Source organism: Lactuca virosa, chromosome 7, assembly GCF_052849685.1.
Source record: "Lactuca virosa cultivar CGN04683 chromosome 7, Lactuca_virosa_CGN04683_v6, whole genome shotgun sequence".
Lineage (NCBI taxonomy): Eukaryota > Viridiplantae > Streptophyta > Magnoliopsida > Asterales > Asteraceae > Lactuca > Lactuca virosa.
The window spans coordinates 125,980,588-126,000,390 of NC_136432.1; the positions used below are offsets into that span (position 1 = coordinate 125,980,588).

The 19,803-nt window shown below is 34.8% G+C and overlaps 1 protein-coding gene across 1 annotated transcript; it reads right to left on the reverse strand.

Annotated features, from left to right (window-relative positions):
* Nucleotides 1-518: 518 nt before the first annotated feature.
* On the reverse strand, nucleotides 519-1,790 carry LOC145125227 (F-box protein CPR1-like). Its single transcript, XM_079060719.1, has one exon. It carries the CDS (start codon nucleotides 1,748-1,750, stop codon nucleotides 539-541), a length of 1,212 nt encoding a protein of 403 aa, XP_078916845.1. The 5' UTR covers nucleotides 1,751-1,790; the 3' UTR covers nucleotides 519-538.
* Between the last annotated feature and the right edge of the window lie 18,013 nt (nucleotides 1,791-19,803).

Consider the following 19,803-nt stretch of genomic DNA (forward strand, 5'->3'; position numbering starts at 1 on the left):
TTTCAAATTACAAGATTTTAAGAAAAATCTGAACTTTTATGAATATGATGTCCTAAAATAAATCTTTCCACATGATCATTTGCGGTATTTAGAACAAGAAAAGATAAAAACGACTCGATAATACTCAATATAAACAGACCGTGGGACAAATTCCTTTTGATGGTTAGTGGTAGAAGCAATATAACATCGATTCCTATCACTTGTTGATAACTAACCATTTAAAATTCCTTTTTATAAGCATTTATATGTGGTAAGCAATTATAAATGACAGAAGCAAAAAATATGCAAGCCAAGGACATAGCAATTTTGAGTAGCCTCAATTATTTTGTGCATTCATACTCTACGTTATGTGTGATCACATTAATGCTTGTAATCTAGATTAATTACTCTACTACCTATTGAGATTAGTAAACATATCTAATCCACTATCAACCAAAGGGTCAATGGCCTAGCGGTAAGGAGTGACCCTCTCATATGAGAGGTCATGAGTTCGAGTCTCGATGGAGACATAGGTGGTTATTTAGGAGTAGTAGGTTAGTTAGTTTGCCGTTTCAAAAAAAAAAAAAAAAAAATCTAATCCACTATCAACAAAAGTATGAGATAATGTGATCATTTCAATAACTAATACAATAGACCTATCAAACAAAAGTAGTGTTTCCTCGTAAGAATTCACATAAAATTCATCAGAAACTCCACTAATCTCAAGGTCAGAGAAGTTCTTTGAGTTGGGCTCATATACAACAAGTTTACTCTTTTTAGAAACATCATCTTTCACTTCCATTATAGGTTGGCCACTCTCCCTAAATCCCAATACCTTCGCAATTGATTCATGTTGTGCCTCAATGGTGAATAGCTTTGTAAATGATCTTTGAACATTATGCTCCATCTTCCATACAACAAACACTAATTTGTTGTCGCTGTTTTTACTTGATTCAAGAATGACAAGAGACTCCCCCAGCTTAGAAATGGACAACTGATTGTGAGGATGGCATGCTAAATTATGTGGGAGGTCTATGACTTCAAAACTCTCATTAGTCAGATCAAATGACATTATCAGATTACGATACTGTGGTCTCGGGGGGTATAATGCAGACCAATAGATAAACCTATCAATTATTACCTGAGGCCCTGTATGTTTATGTAAAACTGATTTCCTACGCTCTTTGTTGTAAGAAAGTTTTCTCCATTCCCCTGAGCTGAAAGTATAAACAATAACTTTCCAGTATTTGCTAATTTTTCTTTTCTTTTCACACCACTGACCAAATTGTGTAATCTTGATAATCTTGGGATCAAGAGTGACTGGACATACCCCGAAACAAAGAAAAAATAAAAATCTGTCATATGTCATAGAAGGCAACTGAATTGCAATCGATTTTCTAATCGAGGGATTCCAAACAACAACCTCCGAATAACTATCGTGCACACATAACAAACCGTGAGAGCTACCGATTATTTTTGGAAAATCAAATCGTCTAATGGAGCGGGGACAAGTTTGAACAATCCTCAGTTGGGGGAAAGTGGCTTCATTGAGTAAAGAAACATAGATTTTCTTCAGTGGATGATGCCAATCTCGGTGCCTTAGAAGCAGATGCTGCGGCTGAGCATGCAGGAGGCTGTGAGCAGTAATAAAGTCCGAGCTATCGATCAAAGACTTCCATGCTTTTGAGACGGATCTGAACTCAATCAATGATTTTACAGGAAGCCGCTTGAGGATTTCCTGCTGGATATGAAAAGGGATATGGTCTGACATTTTGATTTTGGATACGTACTACTGCGGCACCTAATTTCTAGGGTTTTTACAATGGACGAGACGTGCATAGGTGTAAATTAATAAGTATAAGTGTCATTAATTTTAATAATTCAAATTTTTTCTCATTAATGTATTAAAGCCTCATTAATTTTAATAATTCAAATTTTTTCTCACTTTTTTTATAAATTCAATTTTCTCAAATTGTTAAAACTTTATATTTATTCATTCTTTTAGAAAAACTCATGTAATACATGAGTCTTACACCAAGTTTGAAACAAAAACCTTATTTTTGAACTCCAACTTACCAAAAGTTTAAAATTAAAGACAAACAAAAATCCTCAAACTCTAAAAAAAATAAAAATAAATAAATCAATTCCAATCCCCCCTGCTCGCTACCTCCTTCCTCCCCTGATACTTCATTGTTGGCTAACTCCTTCCTCCCCTAATACTTCCTTGTTGGCTACCTCCTTCCTCCCCTGATGCTTCCTTCCTCTGTGACCTCTATTGTTGAAAAAACCAAAACAATGAGAGATGGAACCCATGAAACCGATTCAAGTAGTCATTTATCTTGATTGGGTTTAGTTTTTGTTGAGATAAACACTAATTCCCTTAAACCTAACCTTCATCGATTTGTTCTTTGTCATCCATCTAGAATCATATCACAATCTACTCTCTTTTATTGCTTGATAGATACAGAAAACTCCATAAAAATCCTTATATTTTGGCCTCATAATTAATTGCAATATGTCTCATTTTATATTTTGCATCTTATTCTAGAAGCATCCTTAGCTAGCATAAATAGTAATATTCATAGGAATAATGAGATAATTGGGTATTTTACATTTTAATTCACAACATTTGCTTCGACATAGAGTTGTCTCTTTAGAGAGGCTTTTTGATTAAGAGAAGAAAGAACCTTCGACTCTTCACTGATTTGTTTCTCCTTCATTTCTGTCTGTAATATATGGTCTATTAGATTTATATACTTTGTATTTTGATCTCAATAAATCATCAATTGTTTTCTGTTATCTATCTTGCTTAATTCCATGACATATAATCTGGTCATTTTCTTCAAATGTTGGATTTGAGAACCGAATTTGGATTCATGCTTTTTCAACATACAAGACAGTACAATCCAATCATAGGGATTCATAATTGGAAGATCAGCAAAAGTAAACACTAATTGTTTATTGTTTAATCCTCTCAAAATAGTGAACTTGTAATTGGTAAAGTCTCACAACCTTACTTCCTCAATCTTCTTGACAACACTAATCTTCTTCACATTCCATACTTCATATTGAGGCTTTGAATAGGTAACATAGAACTTAAAAAGTTTCTTATTCGCAGCACTATTTGACAATGGAACATTGTTCATATGTTGAAAACATCTGAAAAGAAATGCTCTACAAGTCATCGGAAGATCTAACTGAGAATAAGTTAAATTATCAACAACAAATGATGAATTTGGATCACGCCAATATTTTTCAACTTCCTTTATGGCTACATTTTGAATTATTTCATTTGTACATTTTGGCCATAAAGCTTTAAGAGTATCTTCAGTTGCTTCCTTTTCTCATTTCTCATCATCCTGCCTGTCTAACTCAATTTGTAGTTGCTTCATTTTGTCTATCACTTCATCTTTATTTAATTTAGCTGCTTTCTCAGCCTCTGCATCACTTGGATCAACTTCCTTATGTGAAATAATTCTTACAGAACTTGTTCCCACATCTCCTCCCATATTAATTGGAAATTCAGGAGTGATCTCTTCCATTCTCCATTTAAGTGACCTATCAACAATATTAACCTTTGGAGAATCATCTTTCTTGGTCCTTTGAGGGACAAGATATGGATTTGTGAGATTAATTTGAGGAATATCTTATTGAACTACTTCCTCTCCCCCTTCTTGTGAAGTATCCTCATTACTCATAACACATTTTAGCGCATATAGTTGCGAATGAATAGGATTGAGTTTTGTATCCAGCATTTTAGACATATCACATATAATTGACATGGGGATCATCTTTCTCTTCCACAATGAGAATGACTCATTGGTTAATTTCAAAGTTTCTTCCTTTAACAAGTAACAACTCTTCATCATTTTTCTCAAAATCCTTCTTGACTTGTCTCAACTCCAACTTAATTGATTTTACTTTATTCTCCTTTTTTGCCAAAAGATCCACCATTTTTGCTTATGTATAATAATGATCAACGAGAGTGTTGAGGGCACCAACGACAGTTTGATGATGGCTTAAATTCACAGAGATAATGGATTCTTTCAAAGTTTCACCCTCTGTGATGACATAATCAACTTTTGATAATGTTGCAGCAGCTTTGGAAAGAGCTTCATTAACTTTTACAGAAGAATCACTTATTAACTTCTCCTGGGCATCAAATAACCTCTCGTTCTCCGAAAGAATTGGCTTCATTGAATTCTCATGAATAAGCATCAAGTTTTGAATATTGGTCGGAGAAAAAGAATCCGCTCTACGAACAAGAACATTCAACTTCTTGTTCAAAAGTTGATATTCTTTCTTAGTAATACGAGAAACAACAGAAGTATCATCCAAATCACTCTCATCATCCACAAGTGATGGAGCGATAACAAGCTCAACAAATGGTTGAAATGAACTAATGACTTCAACTTCATCATCATCAGTGACTGCGAACTCATCATCATCATCATCACATGATGGTGTTGTGTTATACTGAACAAGAGTGGTTTGAATGGGTTCACTTAGAATTGTTGATGTTTGTGGTTAAGTAGTAGAGTCTGTGAAAATAGGAGTTTGAAATGAAATGATTTTTTATGTAGATGAAACCAGTGGAATAGGAACCTGAATGGTAGTGGTTTGAGGTTGAGAAGTTGTTGGTAGTGGAGAAATATGTGGAACAGGTGGTGATTGAGTTTGAGAAAGATTCACAATAGGCTCATTGATGATATTTTGAAGAAAAAAAACATTCTCAGTTTGAACATGTATCGGAGTTGAAGTGTTCGTAGAAACAACAAATACCTTTGCAATCTGTGAAGACTCAGGGTTCGTAGTCCGAGTTTGTATGCTTTTTGTATATGGTTGCTTCAAATTTTTGGGATTTGATGATCTCGCACTATCATCATCATTAACATAATCATCAATACGAACATCACTAACCGTGTTCTCTTCATCTACAACAGAGATCTTGGATTTCTTTTTCAACTTCCTTTGAGACTTTTGCTTTGCAAAAACATCTCATCAAATGCCTTAGATTTTCTCTTTCCACCAACCTTTTATTGAACATTTTCAGTCTCCAAAGATGCTTTCATAGAAGGACTCATATATCTTTTACCTGGCTTAGGTATCTGTTTGTAAATGGAAATAATCTTGTTGCTCGCAAGAACTTTGTGCAACATAACATCCGAAATAGCCCGAATATAATTAAAGTTATTTGCATCTGTTGTAACAAATTTTGTAGTATTAAACATCAAGAACTTCACAAGTTGCACATCTTCCATTTGTGGAACTTTCAAGTGATCATGAGCGTTCTTCATGACAATAGACAAAAATCGCGCACAAGAAATATTAGAATCCTTCGAAGAAGAAGAGGGACTTTGAGTGAACTGAACCCAAAGAATTTGACCTAAAATAATCTTTTCATCTGTATATAATACGTATAACAGCGTATTGAATAGTTTGTTGGTATTATCAGAACCTTTAATCCTTTTTGAAAAACATATGAACAGTATCGTGAAAAGGGCATTCCAAATAGGTGGTAGTGAAGACTTCTTAAATTTGGATAATATAAGCAAATCATATTTATACCCCATTTAATAATAAACCCTAATTATGCTCGGAGAAGAAACCAAATAAGGATTTAAATATGCATCACCAGTTCTTAATCCTAACAATTTGCATAAGGCAGTTTTGGTAATCGTCGTTTTGTGCCCTTGAACATCGAAATTCATCACATCCATTTTCTTATTGAAAATTGTTGTTGTATATGCTATAATTAAAGAAAAAAAGGAACATCTTCATGATGTGTGAGTTCCCTCTTCAAAATGGAATGATTGAAACACTCAATCTATGGTTGAATCTTAGTAGAATACTTCGATGCTTCAAGATCGGCAATCAAGTTCTGATGTTGCTTGAAAACAAGATGAACTGATGAGGCAGACTGATCTATAAAGGAAACATGATTAGCAGAAGATTCCATTGGTAATTAAGTAAAAGAAACACACATAGAATTGAAGAATATATGAGAAAACTCGCAATGCTCTAGAATCATCTGAATGCGTAAAGAAGTTAATCGACTACAATTTGGGCATTTATACGTATATGCAAGGAAAAAATCGAAATTGAATTTGAAAATTTTGGGATTGTAGGAGAGAGAAACCACCAAATACATTCCATAATTACCCATCCAATCATATGCCCGACTTGAGTATCACGCCCATCATTATGATAAAAGATAACCAACAAGAACTTGCCAGCTCAGCGTATCATAAATGGAAATAAAACATTTGTCTTCCAATGTGTTCACATAAAAGCATGCGCATAAAAATTACTAAAGATCTGTTTGTAGGATAGGAACATGCCAATTCGGTTTGTAGTAGTTTCGTAAGCACTGAGTCCATCCACTGGAATTATGACCAGTGTTACTTCAAAGAGAATTCCATATCGTAACCAGAACACGGTAAAGAAGAGTCATATCGTAATCATGGTAATAATTATTAGAATAATAAACTAGAATGTGTTAAATCTTGGTTCAAGTTGGTTGTACTTGAGACCTCAAGGGTTTCAAGTGCAAATGTGTGAATATGCAAGACATACTTAGAAAGAACTATGTGTTGGTTGGAATCTCATACATATCTTGGTAAAAATGATATATAATCATAAATTCAGTCTTTGTAAAACCTTGGCTCAAGTTGTTTTTGACTTGAAACCTTATAGGTTTAAGTGATGTGTGTGATTATGCAAGAGAAAAATAGAAAAAAGTAGGTATTGATTGGAATCTCCTACATATCATGGTGAAAATGTTACATAATCATAAATTCAGACTTTTATAAAACCTAGCCTCAAATTGGTATTTATCTGAAACATGTAGGGGTTTTATGTGAAATAGTGAAAAGATATGGACGAAAAAAAAATTAAAATGTTGGTGGTTGTTAGAGCGTTGTTGCGGACGTTTTAAACAAATAAAAAATCACTGCTCTAATGCACTAAAGGATAACACAGGGAGTAGGGTCGAATCCTTAGGAACACAGCCTAAAAGACAATTCCTCTTTGCGCAAGGCACATACTCATAAAAAAAACATAAAACATAAAGGGGAGATTTTTGTTAGAATTAAACTAGAAATTGTAGTGAAATAAAATAAATAAAATTCAATAAAAAAAAGTGAATTCAGTTCTGCTCTGAATTTTTGTACAACTTGGAAACCTGTATTCACGATGTGAAAAATATATGGTCACTACGCAGATTCATAAATTCTTTAAATACTCGATCTTTTTACCGTAAATTGATATCCCATCAATCCCAACTCATACATAGATACCTTACGAATATTATTCGTCAAAAAATATTGTGGGTCAATTTCAAGGTTGGAGAAGCACTTTCGATCGGAGATTTGAAGAATCAAAAGCTAGGAGCATTAGGACTACAAATCGGTTTGTTTTATAATAGTTTTTAGCAATTCCTTTTTGATGATTTTATGTTCTCATATACTGATTATGAGGTAATACCATTTTCATCCTCTTAGATATAGATGGACCATTAATATTGTGGTTTGATTTTCTAGTTGGATTTATATAGTTTTATTATTTATTATGTTTGATTCACCGTGTTACCTTATCTGTTAAAGTTTTGTGACAACCCGTAAATTTCTATCTTGTAAAGTCAATTCAATCAATCAAAAGTCATACTTGTTTCTCTTACATTTTAGCCTTGTTAAGGGTCATTTTAATGAGTTATAAGCCTAGTATACACAAGGGTTGCGTGTTAGGAAGTGAACCACGTAAGAACCAAGAGCCTACAACAACATTTGAGCCATAAAACCTCAACAAGTGAGGTTCACGACCAAGGACCATGTTCACGGCCGTGAACCCCTCTTAGGCCGTGAACTCATGGTATATAGATGAGTTTTAGCCACTTTTCCTTCACTTCTTCTTCTCTTGACCGCATCACTCCATTCTCTCTTAAGTATCATAGTTCAAGAACACCATCTTTCACTCCTAAACACCCCTTTCCTTTGCTACTTCATAGAAGCTTACTAGGATCTTCAAACACTCACCAAAACACCAAGATCTTCAAGTGTTCTTCATCAAGTTGGGCCGTGAACATCAAGTTGGGTCGTGAACCACTCAAGTGGGCCGTGAACCACTCATCAAGTGGGTCGTGAACACCCTACCAGCCTCCTATTTTGCTTCTAACACTCCTTTGGTGAGTTATTCTTGCATCCTAGGTTGTTTCCCACTCTCCTTTGTAGTTAGACTCACTAATTACATGCCAATATGTATCATTATATGTCATTTAGGAATCGTTTGTGTCTCGGACTTCATTCGTGGAACTTATCATCCTTATTCGAATCTTCAATTGAATCACCCACATAAGGTGAGTTCATACCCATATAATCAATCTTTTAAATGTTTTTAAATGCTTTTAAGGGGGGAATACAAGTTGAACACAATTTTATTGTGTTAATATTTACCTGTGATAACCATCACATTTAAGGATTTCTTATGCTTTGTAAGTGATCAAATCAATTCAAAAACTATTTTAAATGATGTTAGATTATTGTCTATAAAACTCCGTTTTTTAAATACATGCATTACTCAGTAGATAATCGAGTCTTTTCTACAAATCAGGGACAGTTCAAAACAAACATACTAGTAAACTATAATAGGTATAGTTTAGGGGTTCAGAACATACTATAACAAGAACAGAAAGGAACATACTATAAAACGAACAGAAAGGAACATACTATAACAAGAACAAAAAGGAACATACTATAACAAGAACAGAAAGGAACATACATACTTTTACAAGAACAAGATAACAATAATGTGAAACTATTACTTCACGGCATAACAATATACTTGTTATGTCACGTTTTGTAACTAGAGTCTCCTGGATGGAGAGCGGGAATTGTGTGTAGAGATATATACGGGACTGACAATCCCACATCCCAACTGTTAGCTACAGTCTGGCAGACAAGCCAAGGGGTGACAAATGTCACATTAGTTTCGACGCCAGCGGGTCGTCGTGTTACATACTAGTCAATCAGCATGGTTATAACCACATCACATTTTAACCTTAATTAACAAATTGGTTTTAAGGTAGTTAGTGCTTCAGTAGTTGCTTTATAAAGCATTGCTGTACACTTTCATTTTCCCATTACATTCATATAGTGATATTCTCACATAAAAGGTAATGCAAACTATTTTCTTGTAAAGATAGTCATAAACTTGGGAAAACATACATTCTTACGAGAGATCAACAAACAAAGCAGTCGGGTCTTGGTACATTCAGTTAGAAGGGGGCCTATAATGCTAACCTTATTATTCCTCGGTAGATACAGTAGGGATATATATTAATCGGATCCGACAGACAGTAGGATGTGTGCTTTCCGCTTCGTTTTCCTGTTCCTTCTTTGGTTGTGGGCTTAGAGCAGATTCATACAGCCTACTATCTATTCGATCTTAGCTATATATATATATATATATATATGTATATATATATATATATATATATATATATATATATATATATATATATATATATATATATATATATATATATATATATCCTGTATACACCAAGCAATCATAGGGAATAACAGATATGGGTCAGGTCATAGCATACAAATTCAGTGTACCGCTTTCTAGTACAAAAACATACTTTTCGGATAGAACATTAAGTAGGTGAAACTAGAAACTTATCTGTAAAAGGTTTGATACGCATTATTAAACCAGTATAACTTAAAGGACCTTAAATGGCTAATTCTATAATACCTTAGCTTATACATCAGGGTTATATATAATTAACATCCGATAGGCAGTGAAATGTGTGCTTTCCGCCTTACTTCCTGTTCCTTGTTTGGTTGTGGGCTTAGGTCATATTCACACATTTAACTGTCCGTTCGATATTAGATTATATATAACTAGTATAAACTAAGTGATTATAGAAGGAACTATTGTGGTTTCCATTTTACTAAAGGAAATATATGATTTTCTTAAAGAATGTTTTCATCAAATATAATAGAGCTATTACAGTTAACTCCGTAAGTACCAAATGAATATGCCAGGGTTATATATAGTGAAGATCTAACAGACAATGGGATGTGTGACTTCCACCTCATTTCCTGTTCCTTGTTTGGTTGTGGGCTTAGGGCAGATTCACACAATCGATTGTCTGTTTACTCTGGATTATATATAACTTGTATCCATTTAGTACTCATAGAAGAAATTGTAGAGTCATTTTTACTTATCATTCATCACATCAGAAAATATAGGATTTTCTGGAGGAACAGGCGAACTTTTCTAAAGAACTTACAGTTTACTTTTCATAACTAAAATACTTATGAACTCACCAGCTTAAATGCTGATCTACTCTTTCAAAATAACTTGTATTCTCAGGAAACTAGTAGAAAGGTACGCGCTCGGGGATTCAGAAGATGGAGCATAGTAGCTTCATGTCTTGTTTTGTTATTTACTTTTGGAGTCAATCTTTTGTGAATCACATACATTGTAAAAACTTCAATATTAATGCAATGGTTGTTTGTTACTTTTGATTACTATGATGCATGTGTTGTGATACTACATATGACGTCCTCCACCCCCGAACGTTTCCGCCGTTCCGGTTTGGGGGTGTGACAGATTTGTATCAGAGCATTGTTTATAGTGAACTAAGTATATCAACCTATAAAAGATATACAACTATAAATACAATGGGGCCGAAGTGCTCTGACTAAGAATATATATTTTCTAAAACATATAACAATATTCTTATAAAAGTATACATACATGCTTACATATATACATACTAGAACAAGTATCACAAGAAAGAAATAGAACATAAGTATTTAAAGGTTGGACACTGCGGTCAAACCTGGACAGTTATGTAATCATATTTGGGATCAATATAGCCTGATCAACTATATTTATTTGAGATATGACCAACATGTGTTTGGGAGTGATGTGGTGTTGCAACAGTCTTAAAACTTACCTAACTCTATTAAAGGGATTTCTAGATCAGAACATAAAGTTAAAATACTATAGGAGTATTTTATGATACTATAAGACAACAACAAGTTTAAAACATACCAAGTTCATTACATTAAAATACTATAGGAGTATTTTAGGCACTATAAATAACTTCTGTGAAAAATTAAAAGACCCTTCTGGTAGGTCTATGATTCTGGAGTGTATACTCCCAAGGTTTTATATTATTGAGATTTTATAGACTTAGAATTTGTGATATATGCTCTACTTCTTGTTCCTTGTTTGGTTGTGGTTTTAGAGTAGGATCACTTATTCGAAGGTCTATTTAACCTTAAATTATATACAACTTGTATACATTACACAATTATAGGAGGACCCGATAAGGATCACCCCATAATGTTTCACTTAATCTTATAGATTCTTAAGACACTTCCATTCTCGCACGACAAACCCAGATAGATGTAACCACTCCATCATAGCAGTCAGCAGAGGAGTCAAGGAGAAACAAAAAGAGATTCAAGAGGAGTTTTCCAAGTAGGGATCAACCGAAGAAAGCAAAACGTCCTATGCGTCACACTAATAAATAATAACCTTAAATGACTTAGTGAGCTAGCGAATACACTACTCACACTATGTGTTAGGATTATTTCTTTTTCGTGCAGCCAGTAACAAATATTTAATTCACAGAGATTCATTCGAGGATAACCACTTCTGATTCATAAAGTTTATGTTATATAGACTCCCATTATGAATTGTTTTCCAGAACCCTATGAAAGTCAGAACCAGATACACTCAGAACCAGATACACTCAGAACTAGGATAAAGTGGATCTGGTAGCGGTACCCACTTAACCAACCCTGGAGTTACCCACGGACACCCACGGGAGTGTTCGTATAAGGACTTCATGAACTGCAAACCCAAATACTTTAATGGAAATGGGGGAGTCATTGCTATGATGCGATGGTTCGAGAAAACAGATTCGGTCTTAGAAATCTGTCTGTGCCCAGAAGGGAGCAAAGTGAAGTTTGCTGTCTGCACCTTCTCCGACAGAGCCCTAACATGGTGGAATAGCCATGTTAAGTCACTGACCCTACCAGTGGATAACTCATTAGGTTGGGAGAACCTGAAAGAGATGATGTTGGAAGAATACTGCCCAAGAGGCGAAGTTCAAAAGCTGGAGCAAGAGTTATGGGAACATACCATGGTCGGCTCAGACATAGTGGCCTACACTGACAGGTTTAGCTACCTGGCAGCACTATACCCCGGGATGGTTACCCCGGAGAGTAAGAAGCTAGAAAAGTACATCTGGGGGTTATCTACCCCGATTCAGGGGGATGTACTTGTTGGAGATAGTGTCTAAGTCCATAACTATATTTGGTATGTACTTGACCCGACCCGGCATGGTCCATTTGGGTTGCACTTCACCCGAACAATTTACGGATAATCTTTTGAGAATAGTATAAGTTATGATTTATTAATATATTATAAGTTCTAATATATTAATATAAAATCATATTATTTAATTAGTGTTGATCTATAATTAATTTACAATTAATTTAGAGATCAAAAGTATGACTAATTAAATATGGGCTCTTGTATTTATATAGTGTGGGCTAATGCTTATTTGGAATGGGCTAGGCTTGCATGGAAAGTCCATGGAGCTTTAACCCATGGATCTCATGGAAATGAAAAGACATGGGTATTAGGGTTTACATGGATGTAACCCTAATCCACCACACTATATAAAGGAGGCTTTGGTTCTTGAAATAATACTAGTTGATGTGTGTAAACCAAGAGGGCCGATTTCAAGAAGTTTGTGACTATTCTCTCAAGTTTCGAAGTTTGTGGTGATTTGTGACTTCCATTTGAGGCATCCACATTATTGGTGCTAGGCTCTCAAACTCCAAGCAATCAACTACTACTACAAGGTAAGTAATTCTACTAGTTTTATTTGATTCAAGTATCCCATGCCATGCTAGTTAGGATAAGAACCTTGGAAAAATAATTATTTGCATGTATCTTAGTCAAACATAGATCCAAGGTTTCTAGGGTTGCATGTACACCATAGGAGTGTTAGAATGCTCAAAACCCATCAGTGGTATCAGAGCCTGGTTTGTTTATTTGATACTTGATGCAAAAAAAAAAAAAAAAAAAAACTTGAAAATCGAAGTTTTGTTCAAAAGCTCGTATCAAAATTTCAAGTTTTGTATATGTACTTACGATTCTTGAAATTTTTGATATGAACATTCATAAACATATGAGTTTAGAAGATCATAGAAATTATGTGCTAATAATTGATTAGATTAATTCTTGATCTTTATGTGTTTTAATGGAGTCCATAACTAGTTCTTAAGTTATGGATAACCAAAAGTCACATTTATAAATAACCATTAAAAGAACACATAGGTTACAAAAAATGAAGAGTCTTCATTTTTAATAACCATTAACTCATAAGTTATGAGAAATGAAAAGTTTTGAAAGTTTACAAAACTTGCCCTCAAGTTTTGGAACATGTAAAGTCATATTAAAAACTTTAGTTCCAACCCCTAGAATTTTAAAAATTAAAATTCAACCCTTATACTTTATAATATTATAAGTTTAATAATATTTATATATGTATAAGATCAAGTCGTCTTACCGCTAGTACGCCTCATTCACGAAGCCGGTCTATAAGGGGGGTATAAGGTTGTTGCATATAAAATGGCAACTTAATGGGTGTCCACTCTCACCCACCGCTTCCTTGATCGGTGGAGGGTCGTTAGCCGAACGGGTAGGACAAGGACTTATAAATTCTCATTAAGAGTATAATGATAATACTAAAGTAACTAAACTTTATTGAATTCCCAACCTTAGTTATTTTAGGAAAATGTGAATAAGGTGCTAATCCATGAAATTACACTTTACACTTTGTTTAAGTCGTTAGTGGAGCGTGTGTGGTTAACCGGCACACTAACTTGAACTTAACAAGGTAGGTAAAGGGTGACTTAATGTTTATCATAGTATCGATGGAGCGTGTGTGGTTAACCGGCACATCGATTGAGGGGTAATACATTAAGGGTACCAAGTAATTTGCATGGTTACTTCACACCTTGTTTTGTGATCCTCGACATCCCAGTCACAAAACTTGAAGTTTCTAAACCAATTAAAACCTAATTAAATATTTCGTTTTTCATGGTGGAAATTGGTGAATCGTCATTCACCTACCTTCAAATATCTTATAGCTTAGATTACGACATCCCTCTTCTAAGTTATAAAATATTGTGTTGGGTCCTAGCCTTAATATTACAGTTGGGTGTTTTGTTAAGGACTATCTCTATATCTAATCTAATCTATTCCCTCTTCTTTTCAGATGTCTTCCAATAACAATGCTTCTGGCTCAAACCCTACTAGCTCCTTCTCTCTCATGAATCTTTGTGGGAGAGTCATCTTTGATGGGTCCAACTTTACAGATTGGATCAGAAACATCAGGATGGTCACTCGGTATGAGAACAAAGAATATGTTCTCGACAAGGAGCTGAAGGTACCCGAGCCAAGTTCTACTCCTGAAGAGCTTGCTGAATATAAGGTACATGAAAGAGATGCTACAAAAGTGGCATGCATCATGATGGCCACCATGACAGCCGAGCTCCAAAAGTCCTATGAGGACTATTATCCTTTCGAGATGCACCAGGACTTGATGGACCGCTACCATCAAAGTGCTCGTCAAGAGCGATATGAAATAATCTCCTCCATGATAACAACCCGAATGAAGGATGGTGAACCCATCACGGGCCACATGCAGAAAATGCAAAGGTATGTGGACCGTTTACTGAAGCTGAATGTGAACTTCCCTGAGGAGTTAGCAATAGACATCATTTTGCACTCCTTGGCATCGTGTTATGATCAATTATGCATGACATATCACATGAACAAGGAAGAAGTCACCCTCAACAAACTTCAAGGATTCTTGAAGACCGCCGAAAGTGGTCTAAAGGGTAAGTCGGTTGTTACTACTCCTACTCCTACTCCAACTGCGGCCAATGTCTTGGCAATCGGGCATGGCAAAGGGAAGAAGAGAAAGAACCCTTCTAAGGGTACCAAGGGTAAGACCCTTGAAGGCTCCTCTTCAAGCAAAACCAAGAAAGGTTTTGTCACTCCTTCTGCTAACCCTAATGAGGTTGAATGCTTCTATTGCCATGAAAAGTCGCACTGGAAGCGAAACTGCCCAAAGTACCAGCAAGATTTGAAGGATGGGAAAGTAAAACCCAACCATGCAGGTATATACACTATATTGTCTAATAAATCACCTCATTCTAAGTCTTGGGTCCTTGATACAGGTTGTGGTATTCACATATGTTGTGATTTGCAGGGACTAAAAAGAAGTGAGAATGTGGAGCAGGGAAAGATAAACTTGATCATGGGAAACAGGAAAGCTTCACCTGTCACCAAGATAGGAGTTTATTCCTTAGAGCTAAATAGTGGGTTTACATTAGATTTAAATAAATGTTATTATTCGCCAGAAATGGCAAGAAATGTTATTTCCTTTCATGCATTGTATAAACAAGGTTTTACCTTTTATTTTGATAATAATAATGGTAGTATTGATGCTTTCTTTAATAATGTTCTTTATTTTAAAGCATTACCTTGTGATGGCGTGTATGAAACTGTATCTCCAGCATGCTCGGAGCATAGGGCTGAAGGATGATATTAGTTTTAGTAGTTAGATAATCTTGAAATTTGTAAAATGTAATTGACATTTGATGATAAATAAAAGCTGTTATTTATGAGTAAAGTGTTGCTATCTCTTGTCAATCGTTTAATATTATTTCTTTTTGCATGTTTTGACTTCCAGAATAATTATGTTATGGTTTATATCATATTATTCAAACTCTCCACAGTCGGTCATGTTGGGTTATGAGAATTCTAACACTCCTAAGGGTACATGCAACCCTAAATACCTTGGATCTATGTTTTCTCTATTATACATACAATTATGAACATCCAAGGTATTATCCTAATCTAGCATACAAAATAACAAATATAACAAGATAGAATACATACCTCTTTGATGTAGAATGTCTTCATGAAGCTTGAGTGCCTAGTGCCCCAAGTGTGACACCTCAAATGGTTCACACAACACCAAATACACTTGGAATAACTTGAGAGAAACTTGAACACTCCTTGAAATCGTCTAGCCCTTACACTCACACATTAGTGCCCGATTTCTTGAGCCATGGGATTCTTTTATATGGTGGCTATTAGGGTTACACCATGTAACTCATAACTTTACCCATTCCTTATGCTCCATGGATTTTAACCTCCATGGAGTATCCATGGGTCACCCCATGGACTTAGTCCAACATAAGGAATCTTGGATCACAAGCCCACATATATAAGAATAAATGATTTACACAATCAACCCATATATTTAATTAGTCTCCTTTTGATCACTTAATTAATTCCAAATTAATTCTTGATCAATACTAATTAAATAACCTTATTAATATATTAGAACTTATAATATATTAACCAACCTTAAGTGTTATTTCTCTCATTATAGTCTATCCAAATGCATGATGCCATGCAACCCAAATGGACCATGTCGGGTCGGGTCAAGTCTTACCAATTATAGTTATGGACTTAGACATTAATCCAACAGTCTCCCACTTGGATAAGTCTAAAACTATTATTGCGTATGACTTCAGGAACCGATCAGCAATCGTAGCTCTCAAAAGCTTCTGTCGAACTCTGACCTTGTCGATGAACTCTGACCTTTGTCAATGACTTGTCCATTAGATAAGGGATCATATATTCCTCCATTCTAGATATCATATGGACTGAGACATGGATTATCAATCATTCTCTCTGTCCATTTGTTGTTTCCCGATTTCCGATTCATGATGACTGACTGATTGAACAAATCAAATCAGTCCTGGCTTGGCCAAGCACTCACATGTATCATCTTTAAATCATCGAGGGGCCCACAAATATCGCTTTTATCCCGAAGGTAAAAGGAATGGATAAACTTCGACTCATATGGCTTGTTCTACTACTTGTTGAATCATACACAAAGGCACGTTTTATAACATCGAGTTACCAATGCGTTTTCGTGCAATCAATGTATAACCAACTCATAGTAACAAATCATATCTCTAGGTTTGAAGAATATAAGATATTATCGTCTCATGATCACTCGTGATAAAATCCATGAAGTGATTCAAATAAGCGCGGGTTGAATCCAATACTCAGAACTTATGAGCACTCATGAGTGTTGTAGCACCACTTTGTCCACCAACTTGGACCTCTACAAACCAACCCATGACAGTCTTGATTCATATCTACTTCCAACATATGACCGACTGTAGATGGTTTGAATAACTTAATCATTCAGGAAGAGCGACTTAGTTATTCTGGAAGTCAAAACATTCAAAGTGAAACACAAGAATAAATGAATCAAATATGGTCTCAAACCCTATGAATATAAATAAACACTTTTATTTATCACCATACTGATTACTCATTATTCATTGTTTCGGTTTTATCAACTTTATACTTGAATTTAAAACAATAGTTGTCCCATGCTCCAAGCATGTACACTATGTTTTCTAAACACTAGTCATGCCATACACCAAGTATGCATACTATGTTTGTCTATGATCTTTACTTTGTAAAATAGATCAATTGAACATCACTCCAATGATCCTCTTTTCACAGTCCCAAATCCTTACTGCAAATGCAAAATTCCAAATTCATGCCATTTACTGAAATCTGTTAGATTCTAAACTTATATGCATTGATCCTCTTAATGATTATGCACAAAGTCAGAAAGACTTGACAACAATCATTATAGAGCATTCCAAAGGAGATCAGCTCCTTGGAAACATCCTTCTTTCATTAAGTTTCCTAATCTTACACAGATTGAATAATTTCTAACTTTGAAACATTTCCATATTCCATTTTGACTATCACTTCTGAACAAGAGTTGCCTCCTTACAGATTATGTCAATATGGTCCTTCCAGAATTAACATTATACTTCCAACTGTCCTTGAGCAACCAATCTTTGGTAAACCTTAGATTGTCCTCGATAATTGCTTAATCATTTTAGTCATATCCAATTCTAGACCTTTTCCCTTCATAATGCCCCAGACATTTGGAAAATTTTAGAAAGGATGAATATAGCACATGTAATCGATCCTATATCCGAAGCATATGGGACACGATTCATGATGTCTCACATAAAGACTAAACCAGTCTTTTGCTATAATATTTCCATTTCAATTTGCCAAGTTCTCAAAATTCAGATTATGAAAAGGGATGCCGTAATCATAATCGAATTTTAGAACGCAAATAATGGACCCATATATAGAATTTCCTTATGTTGAGCCATTCCAACATGAAATTCATATATATCCTTGATTAAATACGATTAAAATCTCAATCTAAGCTTTTTAGAATTGAAATGAAGTATAATTTCCTCTCCCTTAATTATAGCAAAACAACTTTTTCAACCCCTGCAACCTCACGAATTGAAACTTTTGTTTTCTATAATTAACATTGCTAACTTGCAACCTTTGTCATAATTATCATGCTCCCACTAACATGATGATTATTAGCATAACACTTATGCTCCCACTAGCTTTGACATGTACTCAGAAATCAGCTGACTTTCTTACCAAAGTTCAGATTTCTGATACTAGATTATTTTGATAAAACTTTATCAAAATCATACACCTCTCTTAGATAGCTCACATGTGTGTCTAAACAATTTTAGAACTATGAAAAGGGATGTCGTAATCATAGTCTCAATTGTTTAGACCTTTGCCACTTCTCACAAGTCCATGTTAGTGTGCCGGTAAACCACACACGCTCCACTAACGACTTTGAGAATGCAAATATCACAATTGTTATCTAGCTAAAATCTACTTAGTGAAAGTGTTTCCTCACCATCATTTTCATGAATCGGAGAGAAACCTTATGACACTTAGATTTAATAGTGTATGTGTTCTTATCCATGTGAATTTGTCAAAACCATAATCACAAGACAAGGTTAGTGACAAATCCAAACTCATATTGATTAAACTTGTGCAATCTTAAATTCTTGCCATTTGGCAGCTCAGGTGCCTGCCATTGCTTCCAAGTAGTTGTGCAACCAATTGAGAACTCTCAGAACTCCTATGCAAAGCCAACTTGAATAGGCACAAAAATTTCAACACGATAGGTTATAAACCTCAAGTCATGTGCTAGTGAAGGACTTTAGGTTTTATTCTTGATTAAGTCTTGAAACTTTCAAGAGCTTTAAGACTCCCACTGTCCTCTTGACATATAAGACTCCCTTGTCAAATATTCAAGAGATAGTGCGGATTCTTTATCAAGACTAACACTTTACACAATTGGCCTAAGTTGGTCTCTGTTTTATCCAAAACATCACAACTTACCAATTTCAAATGTACAAGAGTAGATAACCTTTTACTCTTACATTTGACTAGTGTTAACAAACCCTCTTTAAGATATGTCACTCAAGTTACAATCTTGGAGTATGACTCTAAGAATTGTTTTGGAACGAAGTATGACTCATCTTTTTGATTTAACCATTTCAACAATTCATGACTCCTCTTCTTGACTTTAGAGGACCAATTGTGATATGGTATCTTAATCATTAAGATGATCATAAACATGATACTAAAGTACTCTCCCATCTTTTCAGATTTGAGAAACTTTTATCTTTCTGCCATACTTTGATTCTTCTTATTCGTTCTGTCTCACATTGAAACTTCTCCAATGCTACAGACTTATACTTAAACTTATAAGTATAACCATATTTACTGAACTTAAGTAAATCATGACGAATAGTCTTCTTGATCTTTTGTGGTGGACTTGACCAG

Bases quoted from the DNA above. Each gene is read 5' to 3' on its own strand.
- LOC145125227 (XM_079060719.1), bottom strand. From the start codon at position 1,750: ATGTCAGACCATATCCCTTTTCATATCCAGCAGGAAATCCTCAAGCGG.